This window comes from Gadus chalcogrammus, unplaced genomic scaffold (assembly GCF_026213295.1).
Source record: "Gadus chalcogrammus isolate NIFS_2021 unplaced genomic scaffold, NIFS_Gcha_1.0 GACHA104, whole genome shotgun sequence".
Classification (NCBI taxonomy): domain Eukaryota; kingdom Metazoa; phylum Chordata; class Actinopteri; order Gadiformes; family Gadidae; genus Gadus; species Gadus chalcogrammus.
In genome coordinates this window covers 1-17,216 of record NW_026613539.1, presented here as the reverse complement: position 1 = coordinate 17,216, position 17,216 = coordinate 1, and the positions used below count along the sequence as shown (strand labels likewise).

Below are 17,216 nucleotides of genomic sequence, written 5' to 3'. Positions count from 1 at the left end.
CATTTACCAACACGATGGGGACTTAAGAAGAGGGTTGGTACCGGGTGCCGCCAATAGGGGGGGACAAATGTGTAATGAAATGTATGTCACATTTTATTTTAAACAGCAGGCAACAGCTGCATAACAAGTGCTTACTCTTTTTACTTGCTACTCTGTCTGTTGCAGTGCATTTTTGCCTGCATGGAACTTTAATATAAAAATAATTAATTAACCCTTACACTGATAGTCTAGTAGGAAGAGGGGTATCATGCACCCCTCAGAAATATACTTCTAAATCAGTGTTTCTAGATTGGAAAAAGTGTAGAAAATGATGAGCTATGTTAAATAGTTGTCGGGATGTTCCACATATTTCTATGCAAATTAAGTGCCGCCATTATCGAAACAAATCTAATTTCACTATATCTCAACCAATATTGCAGATAGCTTAACAAATAAGGTGTCTAGACCCATGTTCTGAGGGTCAGAGATCATAGTGAAACTATTCATAAAATGATCACATGTTGGTGGCATGCTAGTAAGCAACCCTAACTCTTTTACCAATTATGAGACGCCAATATGGGAGATGCCAAATAAGATGTCTAGACACAGGTTGTTGTGTGTTTAACCAAGGTTTATCTCTTTTGTAGTACAAGGATCAATCATAATAGAACTCTTCTTGATGTAACCACTCTTCTCTTTCCCATGCAAGATAAACAGTCAAGTAAATGGTTATAGTACACAAACATGGTAAAACATTTTTAAATTTAGCACAACCGATACAAATTGTACCTCTTAAAATAAATAAAAAATTATGACTCAGATCAAACGATGGTCACTGTTTCTCTTTCGAACGCAAAAGAGCAAGAACAACTTGCAGTTAGTGTGACATTGACTGCCGCTTCCAAGCATCTATTCTGTTTTTCACGTAGTACTTGACAGCATCCCAGGTCCTACCTTTAAGTGCCTCTGGAAATGCACGGATACATCAAGACACTGTGCTTTACCAGGAACCTTGCCAGTCTTAATGCTGTGCATCAGCTCCTGTTCCACAGCTTGGACTTCTTCTTTGCTCCACATCTTCCTCTTCTTTCTTGATGAATCTATGAAAAATAAAATAAGATAAAAGAAAGGTTGGTGGGAGTGATTACTATAGATGTGTGTGTGCGCGCTATAGACAGTCCGGAGGCTGCACTGCCCTTGGAGCTGTGTTCTGCCTTTTTGGTTCTGTCAACATCACATCCCTGGGAATCGATAAGAGGAATCGATAAGCTCGGAGAAATATGATGTTGATGGATTGAGCCAGTTCTCAACTGGAACTGGTTCTCAATTCCCATCCCTAAATTTGATGAAATTAGTAAGCGAACATAAGGAAAAGGCAACATGACTTGTTCACTCCTTATAAGCCTATTATTGTAAATGCTATAAGAAAAATAAATATGCATATTGTCAGTCTTTACTGTCTGTAAGCACTGTAAAAAAATAATGCCTTATTTTAGTTCATGACTGAGTTGTGTGCGAGTTGGGTTTCATCACCCCCAAGTACCAGTAATTGTTGGAATAGTGGACATCCTGAAACCATCATAGTCTGTATGAGACTAGAAAATAACTCACTGAAACAGGTTATTGGTAAAATATTGGTAAATTACTGTTTTTCTTTCTTTCTGGCTGTGATGTATCAGACTCCTGGTCCTCTGTAGGTGTCCTCTTTTTCACAGGTCTTGACCCTCCTTGAAAACAGACATACAATGGTAGAAAAGTTAACTTAAAGGTAGGGTGGATGATGTTTTCCTGCAGCATTTTTTACCATATTGCTTAAAATCTCCTTCACACACAGATTGAAACCAATGAATTAAATGATATGACACATACACCGAAAAAATCTTGTTACACCCACTGAGACAGGTTATTGGTAAAATACCTTTTCTCGGATGTGATGAGGCAGACTCATGGTCCTTTGTCCAGGTCCTTGATCTACCTGTAGGCAAACAGATGGAAAATATGTTTTGAAAAGAGTGCCGCGGGGAGAACATCCCACAGCATTTATCGATGGGTGGTGATGGTATCAGTCACAAAAAAGGCCCATAAAACGACCCCAAAACTTTGTAAAATTCCTTCATACTGCTTGTCCACTGCAATCCAAGTGTCTCAAAGCCATGACATTCACAGTTGACTTGAAACATAATTCAGTACATTTTTGTAGCTAAATATTAACTGTAGCCTGTTCGCCTGTAGAGGATTAAAAAACTACACCGGATTTCTCATCAGGATGAGGGTGAGTAGATAATGATTGAACATTGACTTGGGATGAACCATTCCTTTAAAATACCTCTGGTTAGCTGTGATTCAGACTCCTGGTCCTCCTCTGTAGTTGTCCTCTCAACTGGTCTTAGACCTTCAAGGAAAAACAAAAAGATGCAATGTTAGAAAAGCTCACTTGAAGCACTGAATGTACTAAATCTTCCTCTCCATGGAGGATGAGAACACAAGCCATGCCAACATCGACCTGTTTTGTTTTTAACTATAGTAGGGTTGATACCCCACCTAAGGACCCCAAAACTGACACAAATAAGACTTCAGACTCCCATTAGATATAAGCCTTTTACAAGTGAAAACAAATGATTCCTTCTTGCTGGAAACCCCTGGGAGTGTCCAGACCCCACTTCGAGAACCACTGGTTCAGTGAATGTACCTGATGAGTTGGAGGATAAACTCGACATCACACCTTCATCTTCACTTCCAGATTAAGTGGATTGTTACACCCACTGAGACAGGTTATTGGTAAAATACCTTTTCTCGAATGTGATGAGGCAGACTCATGGTCCTTTGTCCAGGTCCTTGATCTACCTGTAGGCAAACAGATGGAAAATATGTTTTGAAAAGAGTGCCGCGGGGAGAACATCCCACAGCATTTATCGATGGGTGGTGATGGTATCAGTCACAAAAAAGGCCCATAAAACGACCCCAAAACTTTGTAAAATTCCTTCATACTGCTTGTCCACTGCAATCCAAGTGTCTCAAAGCCATGACATTCACAGTTGACTTGAAACATAATTCAGTACATTTTTGTAGCCTAAATATTAACTGTAGCTTGTTCGCCTGTAGAGGATTAAAAAACTACACCGGATTTCTCATCAGGATGAGGGTGAGTAGATAATGATTGAACATTGACTTGGGATGAACCATTCCTTTAAAATACCTCTGGTTAGCTGTGATTCAGACTCCTCGTCCTCCTCTGTAGTTGTCCTCTCAACTGGTCTTAGACCTTCAAGGAAAAACAAAAAGATGCAATGTTAGAAAAGCTCACTTGAAGCACTGAATGTACTAAATCTTCCTCTCCATGGAGGATGAGAACACAAGCCATGCCAACATCGACCTGTTTTGTTTTTAACTATAGTAGGGTTGATACCCCACCTAAGGACCCCAAAACTGACACAAATAAGACTTCAGACTCCCATTAGATATAAGCCTTTTACAAGTGAAAACAAATGATTCCTTCTTGCTGGAAACCCCTGGGAGTGTCCAGACCCCACTTCGAGAACCACTGGTTCAGTGAATGTACCTGATGAGTTGGAGGATAAACTCGACATCACACCTTCATCTTCACTTCCAGATTAAGTGGATTGTTACACCCACTGAGACAGGTTATTGGTAAAATACCTTTTCTCGAATGTGATGAGGCAGACTCATGGTCCTTTGTCCAGGTCCTTGATCTACCTGTAGGCAAACAGATGGAAAATATGTTTTGAAAAGAGTGCCGCGGGGAGAACATCCCACAGCATTTATCGATGGGTGGTGATGGTATCAGTCACAAAAAAGGCCCATAAAACGACCCCAAAACTTTGTAAAATTCCTTCATACTGCTTGTCCACTGCAATCCAAGTGTCTCAAAGCCATGACATTCACAGTTGACTTGAAACATAATTCAGTACATTTTTGTAGCCTAAATATTAACTGTAGCCTGTTCGCCTGTAGAGGATTAAAAAACTACACCGGATTTCTCATCAGGATGAGGGTGAGTAGATAATGATTGAACATTGACTTGGGATGAACCATTCCTTTAAAATACCTCTGGTTAGCTGTGATTCAGACTCCTGGTCCTCCTCTGTAGTTGTCCTCTCAACTGGTCTTAGACCTTCAAGGAAAAACAAAAAGATGCAATGTTAGAAAAGCTCACTTGAAGCACTGAATGTACTAAATCTTCCTCTCCATGGAGGATGAGAACACAAGCCATGCCAACATCGACCTGTTTTGTTTTTAACTATAGTAGGGTTGATACCCCACCTAAGGACCCCAAAACTGACACAAATAAGACTTCAGACTCCCATTAGATATAAGCCTTTTACAAGTGAAAACAAATGATTCCTTCTTGCTGGAAACCCCTGGGAGTGTCCAGACCCCACTTCGAGAACCACTGGTTCAGTGAATGTACCTGATGAGTTGGAGGATAAACTCGACATCACACCTTCATCTTCACTTCCAGATTAAGTGGATTGTTACACCCACTGAGACAGGTTATTGGTAAAATACCTTTTCTCGAATGTGATGAGGCAGACTCATGGTCCTTTGTCCAGGTCCTTGATCTACCTGTAGGCAAACAGATGGAAAATATGTTTTGAAAAGAGTGCCGCGGGGAGAACATCCCACAGCATTTATCGATGGGTGGTGATGGTATCAGTCACAAAAAAGGCCCATAAAACGACCCCAAAACTTTGTAAAATTCCTTCATACTGCTTGTCCACTGCAATCCAAGTGTCTCAAAGCCATGACATTCACAGTTGACTTGAAACATAATTCAGTACATTTTTGTAGCCTAAATATTAACTGTAGCCTGTTCGCCTGTAGAGGATTAAAAAACTACACCGGATTTCTCATCAGGATGAGGGTGAGTAGATAATGATTGAACATTGACTTGGGATGAACCATTCCTTTAAAATACCTCTGGTTAGCTGTGATTCAGACTCCTGGTCCTCCTCTGTAGTTGTCCTCTCAACTGGTCTTAGACCTTCAAGGAAAAACAAAAAGATGCAATGTTAGAAAAGCTCACTTGAAGCACTGAATGTACTAAATCTTCCTCTCCATGGAGGATGAGAACACAAGCCATGCCAACATCGACCTGTTTTGTTTTTAACTATAGTAGGGTTGATACCCCACCTAAGGACCCCAAAACTGACACAAATAAGACTTCAGACTCCCATTAGATATAAGCCTTTTACAAGTGAAAACAAATGATTCCTTCTTGCTGGAAACCCCTGGGAGTGTCCAGACCCCACTTCGAGAACCACTGGTTCAGTGAATGTACCTGATGAGTTGGAGGATAAACTCGACATCACACCTTCATCTTCACTTCCAGATTAAGTGGATTGTTACACCCACTGAGACAGGTTATTGGTAAAATACCTTTTCTCGAATGTGATGAGGCAGACTCATGGTCCTTTGTCCAGGTCCTTGATCTACCTGTAGGCAAACAGATGGAAAATATGTTTTGAAAAGAGTGCCGCGGGGAGAACATCCCACAGCATTTATCGATGGGTGGTGATGGTATCAGTCACAAAAAAGGCCCATAAAACGACCCCAAAACTTTGTAAAATTCCTTCATACTGCTTGTCCACTGCAATCCAAGTGTCTCAAAGCCATGACATTCACAGTTGACTTAAAACATAATTCAGTACATTTTTGTAGCCTAAATATTAACTGTAGCCTGTTCGCCTGTAGAGGATTAAAAAACTACACTGGATTTCTCATCAGGATGAGGGTGAGTAGATAATGATTGAACATTGACTTGGGATGAACCATTCCTTTAAAATACCTCTGGTTAGCTGTGATTCAGACTCCTGGTCCTCCTCTGTAGTTGTCCTCTCAACTGGTCTTAGACCTTCAAGGAAAAACAAAAAGATGCAATGTTAGAAAAGCTCACTTGAAGCACTGAATGTACTAAATCGTCCTCTCCATGGAGGATGAGCACACAAGCCATGCCAACATCGACCTGTTTTGTTTTTAACTATAGTAGGGTTGATACCCCACCTAAGGACCCCAAAACTGACACAAATAAGACTTCAGACTCCCATTAGATAAAAGCCTTTTACAAGTGTAAACAAATTATTCCTTCTTGCTGGAAACCCCTGGGAGTGTCCAGACCCCACTTCGAGAACCACTGGTTCAGTAAATGTACCTGATGAGTTGGAGGATAAACTCGACATCACACCTTCATCTTCACTTCCAGATAGAGAGCCGTCTTCAGGTACTTCCTCTGAATAAACAGCAAAAAATGTTGTGAACCAGCATGACAAACCTATGACACATTTAAACCATCACAAATTAAAATGATAAAAATAGTGTGTGCAAGGTGAGGTTTTACCAGTTGGATCAATGCTGATCTCGTCCAATGTCATGCCTTTAAATTGTGATAGCTCGCCTCTCTCACAGGCCATAAGCAACTTTGCAACTTTGGCAACTTGTAATGTCCCTTCAGGGAGCCGATAATATTGTCGATGGACCCTGATGTTGTGACCCATAAAACCTGCGAGGCAGTCCTCCTCATTGTCTTTCAAGTTCAGAACTTGTGACATTGTTGCCATTTGTTTCCTTAATCTTGTCGATGTCAATGTTTGAGGGTCCTTCACCCCGCATTCATGTGCAAAGGCACGGATGGCATCAGATCCTCTGACGTGACTTTCTGCCTCAGGTCTACCAAACAAATACACATTCTCAGGTGGCACAGCACATCGTCCTCGATAAGTCACCAGCATCTGTATGGAGGACACCATGTCTGGGCTGAGTAAGACAGGGACCTTTTTGTCCCGCTTACCTTTGATTTCCACACGCTCAAAGTATTTGCAGAGCTTCTTTTCCACGTCAGTCAAGGCAAGGTCAAGATCTGGATTACTGGCAAAGGTGTTTCTCAACAGGAAGTCAGTCAGGAACATCTTTGAAACTTCTCCCTCTCTCCTACGATTGAAGACGATTACTTCACAAAGCGTTAGTTTAGCAAGGCTTAACCAGTTCCTCTTATTTGGTGCAGTTTCAAGATTGGATCGATACTTGGGCCTTTCTGTGTCAATATGGTTGTGCAGTCTCACAACATCTTCACAGTAGGGGATAAGAAGAGGTTTATTCCATTTCGACTCTCTGAGGTTCCTCAGTGCATGCGAAGACACCCACTCATCCCATTTCTTCTCTTTCAATGTCCTGAACGTCAGCGCATTTTCAAGGGCCTTCTTGTTCTCTGACATCCTTGCTTCAAACTCTGCAATATCTGATATTTTAGTTAGACTATGGCCTAGTTTGAGCGCCAAGGATGGAATCTTGAAACTGCTGGTATCTTCACTCCATCCACAGACCACCTTCACAGCTTTCACGACATGGCAGAAGTTTGCTGGCAGAAAGAAGTCATGTATTGTTTTCAGCTTGCCAAGTGTCTTTGCTAGGAGAACTAATCTTCCCATCTCCCGCATTTTTTGTCTGATGTATTGGTGTTGGCTTTTGTCTGTGCCTTTTTGTTATAGAAGTGTTCTCCTAACTTCAGAATATATTTTTCTTGCCGAATTATGTCCGTTATGCTGTCTTGATTCATGCCATTTACTAGGCCCCAGACTTTGTCATTTATCTCTTTTGGGACAGGCTGTCCAGCAGCACAAAGTGACTGCACTCTAGTTCTGCCTGGCTTTATGCTTTTCTTTGCCAGTTTGCATTTTCTCATGTGCCGCCACATCACCTTCCTTTTGAGTAATGCCTCACAGTATGTGCAGTGCAAATAGTCTTTTACATTCACTGGTCCAATGCTTTGCTGAGAGGGAACCATCACCCCTTTACCCTGCTCCAGGACCTCGAAGTTGTGGCGACGATTGCCTTTATTTCGAATTAGAGTTGTCTGTAGCTTTCTCTCCGCTGATCCTTTTGGATAACTGAACGCTTGTGCTACCGCCTGCACGTCGCTGTGTTTATTATCCAAATGCCGTGCAATTTTGGCATATGGTTTAAAACAGTACAAACAGTAGTGCCTCTTATTGTATACTCTACCACCATTGGTTTTCTTTTTCAGCCTCAAGACGTCTATGTCACTGGAGGATTTTGACAACTCACAATCTGCCATGGATTGGGAAGAGGAAGATGTGCCCTGTCTGCATTTAACAGGCTTAGCACGACCTTTCTTCAAGCGTAGAACATCCGAGTTATTTAATGAACTGTAGTTTCTTGGAGACTGGAGCAGTTTGAGTTCTTCCTCCGATACGTCTGATTCTGGTGTAGAACTAGGCACATACTCATCCTCACTTATTTCACTGCTTGTCATTGATTTATAGTCAGAGTTCCCAAGCATTTCCTTTGTAAGCTAGAAAATGAAAGTCAGATGGGACTCAATTAGTTTTTAAAGAATATTTCCCACTTAAATTTCCCAATTACGCCTTTCCCATCAACAATAATACAGTTCATAATTTTGTCAACCGATATCAAGATTCACACTGGTTTGTATGCAAACTTACAAAGACACTCTCAGTTCTCTTCAGTTTAGGAACATCTGGGTCTGAAGGGCACTGGTCCGTTTCCTGAAAGTTACCAAAAACACTCAAATACAATTTCCAATTAAAGAATAATCCATTTTTACATTGTGATAAGATCTATAGCTTATAAATACAATAACAACTATTAATACAAATTGAGCTTTCGCCGTTACAAAGAAAAATAAACTAGAGTAAGTAAGAAATGCAGAACCAGCTGTGTAACAACCAAAAAGCCTGTGAAAGTATTCAGACCCTCTTCAATTTTCACTATTTCTTATATTTCAGCCTTGTGTCAAAGTAAAAAAAATGTCCACATGAATCTGAGATTCATGAGGACATTTTTTTTGGCCTGGCCTCGTGAGGTACTGAGTGGAGATTCTCCACTCAGTACCTCACGAGGCCAGGCCAAACCCAGAATTTTAGATTTTTTTGCAAAATTAATTTAAAAAGAAAATCTGAAATATCACAACATAAGTATTCAGACCCTTTGCTGTCACACTCATGTAGGTCATTTAGGTGCCGTCCATTTAGTTTGAAGAATGTAAGAGCGTCTGAATATTTTCATTAGATTTTTTTTTGTCAAAAATCCTAACTATCCCTTTAATAATTTTAAATAATTTCAAACACAAATAAATGCTCTCTCTCCCTCGCTATCAGCTGGCTCCTTTCTCAACACTGTTCATTTCTCATGTTTAAACACACAAGAACCAATGTAATTGTCATTCAATGTGACAATATGGCACTGAATTTCTGATCAATATCAAATGAATTTCACGTAATAATGTGACACAATTGAACATGTTTAACTGTCCTGACCGGGTGCGCTACTACATTTTTTAACTTGCTAGCTCCAGCAGTATAACCTAAATAAGTAAGCGTACATTAGTGTTCACCGCCAAATACGTTTTCTCTCTTTCTGTCCCAATTTGAGTACCTGCTTGCATCTGTGGCATCACTCTTTATGTGCAACATCCCCTGCACTTACCTCCTCTCGTATGTCTGGCTCGTCCGTCGTCTCTCCCTCCTCCTGATCTTCTGACTTTTCAGGGGGGGTCTGGCCCTGCAAATGAGGTCAGCACATGCAAAATACCAGTCAACCCTGACATAATTAAGCATGTATGCCTGAAAAATATCTCGTGCTCAGACTCAGGTTAGCCAGAATATGCCAGGTTTTGGCCATCAAGTGTAATTGACAGGCATATGAATCAATGGCCAAAATGTCCAGCAGGAAATATGCCAAAAATAAATAACAATGTATTAATAGTAGCCGATGTTAAATAGCCCAATATTGTGTGAGCTGTAAGATATGTTGCAAATATTAAAGGTTTTACCAAACGATCTATCAATCTGACCACACATTTAACAGCAGGAAAGTGCGATGAAACAGCACTGTGATGGTAGTGTATTTACAGTCTGAAGCCCAGTGTATTTACAGCTAGTCTGAAGTGCTCCTGTAGATTAATTCAACCAAGTAATATGAACTCAGAGGCACAATGTTTTCGTCGCATACTGGTAAGTATTTTCTCAATAATGGCTGAATATTTTGATGATTTTGAGGATACAGAAGATGACTTCGAATACGGTGGTCAGCCATGTGACTGACACATGTGACTGCTACTTTTACAAACATGTCTGCTTCCTTGAAGTAAACAAACCCATCAGTGTAAGTTTGAATAGCCATCTGAAGTTGTCTGTGAGATGTAAATAGCCTAAACAGTCTAAGATCCGTCCACTCCCACTAAAAGCAGCAGTGGCAAAGGCTACTTGTTATATATTATTGTTGTATGCTAACTAAGGTCGCAAAGTTCATTCTGCTGAATATTTTTAATAAAATAGCCTACATTTGTTGGATCATAGCATTTGTGTTTTCGTTATATTACTGTTTAAAGACTATTAAATTGCTATTTAAAATATGACTTGTAGGTACTGGAATATTTACAGGCCTCCATCTCACCTCATTGTTATTCTCCTTGGCAATGTGCAGGTCCATATTAATGGTGGTAGTGGTAGTCTCCTCTGGGTAAGGGTCAGGGTCAGGGTTAGGCAAATCCACCTTGAGATGCCGAGACAGAACAGGGGCTGTGGACCCCAGCCTGTGCTGCTTATGGTGGTCCACAGCATCCATCTAGATGAAAGAGTGGAAGAGGAGAGGATGACAGGAGGAGAGGAAGCAAGGAGAGGAGACAAGTGAGCAGTCATACTGGAGATAAACCCTTTAGTTCAGTTTGTGGAAATTAGTTAATTAGTTAATTTAGTTATTAATAAAAAATATATTTTAAGATACTTAGCTAATTAGACTCAATCACTACATAGAGTAAATGTCTGCTTTGAGTCTGTTCATAACAGTTAATTATCTGTATAATAAGTTCTGACAAGTCAAAACGTCTGCTGTGAAAAAGGCCTATTAACATGAACCGCTCCGCCGAAGTTGCCGCACATCCACACGCACCGGACAACAAAATATAACATGTTTTCCATGTGCTTGCTTTTAAATAAAGTTGTGTTATACGTTATAAGTTATACGGTTTAATACGATTATTAAAAGTGGTCCATGCCGTTAATAGGCGGCCCGCTTCGTGCGTGTGCTTGTAAAAATGATATTTAACGCCATAATTTGACACCCCTATAAATAATATTTTTTAAGTGGAAACACATTTATGTAAAGGCCGGTCCGTGAAAATATTGTCTAACATTAAACCGGTCCGTGGCGCAAAAAAGGTTGAGGACCGCTGAATAAAACACCTGTAGTTCACTGTATTAGCCGACAGCAATGCGAGCCACTTAGCTAACGCTAACTGGCTTATACGCTAACTACTCCATTCACGAGTAACATCGCTGTTTATCATAACCTATCGATTAAAAATCATGACATATTAAAGCAAAATAAGAGAACGTAAATCCTTACCAGCTGCTGATGCTGGAGCCGTTGTCATGTCTTTAACAAGTCGTCTTCTTTTGAAACGCTCTCTTCTTGCTACTGCTGCCATGTGCCACTGCCGTGAAGTCGCGACTCGCGTCGCGCGCTAGCCGCGGGGGGAGGGGAGGAGGGGGAGGGGAGTGGGGGAGGGGTGTACTACGCAGTTCGGCAGAGGACCACACAATATTTCTCCACTTCTAAACTGTGACTCACAGGGTAGTTTTACAGACTAGTGTTGCAAATAACTGATGTTTCACATTTAACGCTAAAGTAAACCCTGCAAATAGAAAATTGTTAACATTAAAGTCTCTCTCCTTAAACCAAAGTTTCACTATACAAGTGGTGGACACTAACTAAGTACTTTTTTTCTTGCTGCTGCTGCCATGTGCCACTGCCGTCGCGTCGCGCGCTAGCCGCGGGGGGAGGGGAGGAGGGGGAGGGGAGGGGGGGAGGGGTGCACTACGCATAGCTGCTGGGTGCAGGTGCAGACTTTACAGTCTATGGTGCAGACCCGCGGTGATTAATTAAGGCTCGGCAGAGGACCACACAATATTTCTCCACTTCTCAACTGTGACTCACAGGGTAGTTTTACAGACTAGTGTTGCAAATAACTGATGTTTCACATTTAACGCTAAAGTAAACCCTGCAAAATAGAAATTCACTACAATGTGATGCCGTCTCAGGCGATATTTGACGTTCAGAGCGGGTGCTCCAGCAGCCCATCCACTCCTGTATTAACACGACCACGGCTCTAATGGACGATGTGGGCATCCATCCTATTGGTTAGTTATTACTCCTGTATCAGAGCTATAGAGTAAACAACTCTATAAACAACTATGTTTACTCTATAGCTCTGATTCCTGCACCAATTTTCAATGACGTCAGGTTGGGCAACGGCTGAAAGATGCCGTGACCATAGACATATACTTTATATATATATATATATATATATATATATATATTATATATATATATATATATATATATATATATGGCCGTGACCACCTGTCCCATTGGCAGGACCAGCCGGAAGTGCTGTCCTTACTGTACTATTGTTTATGTTGTAATGTCATAAGTGTTGACAATAAAGTTTGTTAAAAAAAAAACAACAACAACTATTATTGTCCCACACCACAATGTATGTCCCGCAATGTTAACTCAATTCATGTTTGTCCAATTCATGGACAAACAAAGCAGCTGGAAACACGTCTAAAAACACTTGAAATAAAATGTAGCCTATTTATATGTTTACAACATCAATCTCCCTATAATATGAAAAAATATGATCAGGTTATACTTTCTCGCTTGAAAACGGGCAAAACGCCAACGCTAACCCTAACCCGGAAAATTAATTAAAAAAACTACAAACGTTCGGAAAATGCAATACACTTAAGTGTGCGGCGCCATGTTTTCTGTAGTTCTAAAGCCCTTTGCATGTTACTATGGCACAGGCCTACTTTCTTTCAAAAGCTCATATCTTGGTCAATTAAAAACAACTGTGTGTATTATATACTATTGGTTCATCCGGGGCAATCCTGTCAGCCATGGAGAAGGGAACACAATGGCTATAAATGGTCATATATAGCCAGTAGGCCTAATATGGAAATATTGATATGAAACATTAAGTAGTTTAAGGGGTAAATGGTGTTTAAACTGCTCCAAATTGAAAAGCATGACTAAGGATAAGGTCACCATCAATATGTTGAACACATTTTGCCACTAAATATCCCTTAAAATATGTTTTAGTGATTTTATCCATCTTGGCTCTATATAGGCTGTGAGAAAGTACACATCAGTAAGTGCCTTGGCAGTGAGCAAGATAAAAATGAATCTTTGTCGTAGGATGACAATGAAGACATCGTTGGAAAGGTCTTGATCTGCAGAGTACAGATATGCCACTGTGGACATTCTGGGTGGTTCCTGCTCCTCAGGAATGCCCTTTGAACCTTGAACCTAAGGCTCTTTTAAAGGCTTACAGAAAAGCAACACAATGTGATACATACATGGGGAAAACATTTTTGGAAAGCTCTTGACTTCTTCTATCATGGCCTTTGGCCTCATGGCCAAACCATCAAGGGGCGCTACTGGGTAGGGTCAAAACCAGATTTCACCCAATTAACAATAGTAAAAATGAAATCTGACCAAATAAATGTGCTCCCCAGTCCCTAAAACATGTAATACACTTGCGAAGTTCCTTGACACATTTTCACATAATGGAAAACGTTAATTAAACATTTTAGAACTACAAAAAACATGGCGCCGCACACTTAAGTGTATTGCATTTTCCGAACATTTGTAGTTTTTTTAATTCATTTTCCGGGTTAGGGTTAGGGTTAGCGTTAGCGTTTTGCCCGTTTTCAAGAGAGAAAGTCTAACCTGAACATATTTTGTTCATATTGTAGCGACCCTAAGACAATTAAATAGTTTGTGTGTTATGTGTTGCATTGTATTTCATTGTCCGTTATGCCAGTTGTTCTATGTGCATGTATTGTAATGTTCTTATTGTCAATCAGGGTGGGGGCCTGCACGCGAGTGAGACCGTGTTGCCGGGGTAACCGGGGTTTGTTTGTGTGTCGGTTTTCTGCCGTTGGTTACAATGTTACGTTTTTCAGTGACCTGGTTTTGGTTAATTAAAACTACCTTAAACTACTAATGACTCGATGACACTATAGGGAGATTGATGTTGTAAAAATATAAATATAGGCTTAGGGCGCAATCTATGTGCGCGCACGAGCGCGCCCTGAAAACAAAACAAAAAACTAAACTCAAAACAAAACTCGCCAGTTGTCTAGACTACCGCTCATTTCCATGTCAGGTTAGTGGAGTGGGCGCTGGGGCGCCCTCATTGTCACGTCAACTTGCTGGACAGTAGTCAAGTTGTAAATAAACAACCCGGTCTCACGAAAATTCGTGACACTGTCACGTTATTTTAATCTATTTATCGTGATCAGGGTCACGTATTTTCTAAATTTACGTGTTGAGGAGCACAATTATCCAACTCATGTATTTAAATTGGAAGTATTTGTCATGTCACTAAGCACGACTTCCAAACTAAGCTTCTGTCCGGCAGCGTTCTCCCAAATCTCCGTACAGAACATTGATTGTTATATTGTTATATTGAAATTGTGGACGAGCGGACAACGTCCGAGCGGACGTTGCCATGACATCTAGAAATCATACCGTATTTAATGGGTTTAATGGGTTATCAATAAAATGGCTGTGTAGGGGTTGATTATAACTCGTGAATAATAGGCTATTGTTTATACCACGGCCAGGGGGAATACTCGTATTCCACGACGCGGGGTCCGTCAGATAGATGTTATACCTTGCTATCTGAATGGGAAATGCAATATTTTAGGACAGTTACACCATTCATCGTGTTTCTAATGACATTTCTAGCGAGAAATATAGCCTACCTTTTCCTTAGATAATCTTCAGCCAGTGATTGTGTCTGATCTTTAGTTTATGGTTATTAGGACGATTTTATCCACTCGCTCGCATGTTTCAACAACACAGTCTCACTCCGAGAACGTCAAATACCGACTGTTGGCAAAGGCACTTTAGCGTCTGTAACTGACGGGAAAGGTAGGCCTATCCTTTGCCGTCGGTCGGTGACGGGAAAGGTACCCTTCGGCGTCTCCTGCAGACGGAATGGGGAGTCACCTTGATTCTGAGAAATTGTGACAATCCACGGATATATTAAATGCAGGTGCGCTGCTCTGTAGGCAAACCGCGATGGAAAAAGGGTAGATGCTTCATCTGTTCTTTTTAGAATTGTATGTATGTAATGTGCAGCCATCGGGTATTCCGTTAGCCAATGGGATGAATGCTCATAGCTTCATATATTAAAAGAAGGGTACCCTTTTGCGTCAGACGCTGAAGCCAAAGTCACTGACCGTTCGTCAAAAATCGACGCGCTCGGAGTGAGAATGTGTTGCTATATCAGGAGTTAATGCACGCCCTGCTGCCAATCAGAATACGAGTATTCCCCCAGACCGTGGTATAAACAACATTATTCACGAGTTATAATCAACCCCTACACATCAATATTAATGATAATAACCCATTAAATACGGTATGATTTCTAGATGTCATGGCAACGTCCGCTCGCGACACTGGACTTGCGAGGCATCGACGCGGACTTTCATTCACATATTCAAAAACAAGACAGGCTAGATAAAAGGCATACAATTCTAAAAAGAACAGATGAAGCATCTACCCTTTTTCCATCGCGGTTTGCCTACAGAGCAGCGCACCTGCATTTAATATATCCGTGAATTGTCACAATTTCTCAGAATCAAAGGTGACTCCCCATTCCGTCTGCAGGAGACGCCGAAGGGTACCTTTCCCGTCACCGACCGACGGCAAAGGATAGGCCTACCTTTCCCGTCAGTTACCGACGCTAAAGTGCCTTTGCCAACAGTCGGTATTTGACGTTCTCGGAGTGAGACTGTGTTGTTGAAACATGCGAGCGAGTGGATAAAATCGTCCTAATAACCATAAACTAAAGATTAGACACAATCACTGGCTGAAGATTATCTAAGGAAAAGGTAGGCTATATTTCTCGCTAGAAATGTCATTAGAAACACGATTAATGGTGTATCTGTCCTAAAATATTGCATTTCCCATTCAGATAACAAGGTATAACATCTATCTGACGGACCCCCGCGTCGTGGAATACGTGTATTCCCCCTGGCCGTGGTATAAACAATAGCCTATTATTCACGAGTTATAATCAACCCCTACACAGCCATTTTATTGATAACCCATTAAACCCATTAAATACGGTATGATTTCTAGATGTCATGGCAACGTCCGCTCGGACGTTGTCCGCTCGTCCACAATTTCAATATAACAAATAACAATCAATGTTCACATTGTGGGACATACATTGTGGTGTAGCAACCACCATAACAACGGTACAAAGCGGTGCATTCCAACGATCTAAAGAGACACTAAAATCGTCATAGAAACTAATAAACAGAAGGTCGTCTACATTCTCTGATAGAAGATTATGAAAATATCTCGCATATTTTTCGCCAGAAATGTCATCTTAATGCATGTAAATGTGGATGGTAGCTTTTCCATGGAAAATGTAAGCAGTGTCCGCCTTTTTGTTGTTTTTGGGACTGTGTTGGGTGGGGACTGCGTTCCATTTGCCTCGTAAACTCATACTGTAATACCATGTTTGGCCTCCGGGAGTGTACCACACACAAAATTCCTGAAAACCAGCCTGCTGGGGACTTTGCGTACACACTGCAATACCAGGTTTGGTCTCTGGGGTTGCTATAGAGCACACACAAAGTCATAAAAAACAGCCTGCAGGGGACTTCTCACGAAACTTCGGCAGCCATTTTGGACCATCATTTCCTATTAATTGGAGTGGGTCACACCGTGGGGACCATGGTTTTGGTCCCCATGGTGTAAATGGTCCCCACGGTGTTGGTGTGTATTCAAGTCAATGTCCCCATAAGGATAGATAAACGAAACACACACACACACACACACACACACACACACATCCTCTCATTAATAGTGAATCATGCGCATTTATACAAAATATAGGAATAAAAAGGAGCACACTGCAATCTCAGTAGAAGTCATGGGTGAAAAATAAAGGAACCCCAAAATTGCACATATACATATATATATATATATATAAAAAACATGGTAAAAGCATAAAACATGGTAAAATCATGCAAGAAGTATTAAAAACACACAGGGTAAAGATAAGTGCTGGCAGATAAGTGCAAAATAGTTGAAATTAATTAATAAATAGGAATATAAATAAAGATAAATAAGACATAGTAAAACCATTCACACAT

The 17,216-nt window shown here is 40.8% G+C and overlaps 1 protein-coding gene and 1 long non-coding RNA gene across 2 annotated transcripts; both read right to left on the bottom strand.

The window, feature by feature from the left end:
• Positions 1-1,640: 1,640 nt before the first annotated feature.
• On the bottom strand, positions 1,641-2,825 carry LOC130378829 (uncharacterized). Its single transcript, XR_008894950.1, has 4 exons — positions 2,767-2,825; positions 2,306-2,371; positions 1,898-1,954; positions 1,641-1,706 (listed from the first exon to the last, which is right to left on the bottom strand). It is a non-coding gene; the product is annotated as an uncharacterized LOC130378829 (long non-coding RNA).
• A 224-nt stretch (positions 2,826-3,049) lies between these two features.
• On the bottom strand, positions 3,050-7,447 carry LOC130378835 (uncharacterized). Its single transcript, XM_056585444.1, has 10 exons — positions 6,335-7,447; positions 6,149-6,226; positions 5,786-5,851; positions 5,377-5,433; positions 4,916-4,981; positions 4,507-4,563; positions 4,046-4,111; positions 3,637-3,693; positions 3,176-3,241; positions 3,050-3,075 (listed from the first exon to the last, which is right to left on the bottom strand). The coding sequence occupies exons 1-10, from the start codon at positions 7,428-7,430 to the stop codon at positions 3,050-3,052; spliced, it is 1,635 nt and encodes a 544-aa protein (XP_056441419.1). The 5' UTR covers positions 7,431-7,447.
• Between the last annotated feature and the right edge of the window lie 9,769 nt (positions 7,448-17,216).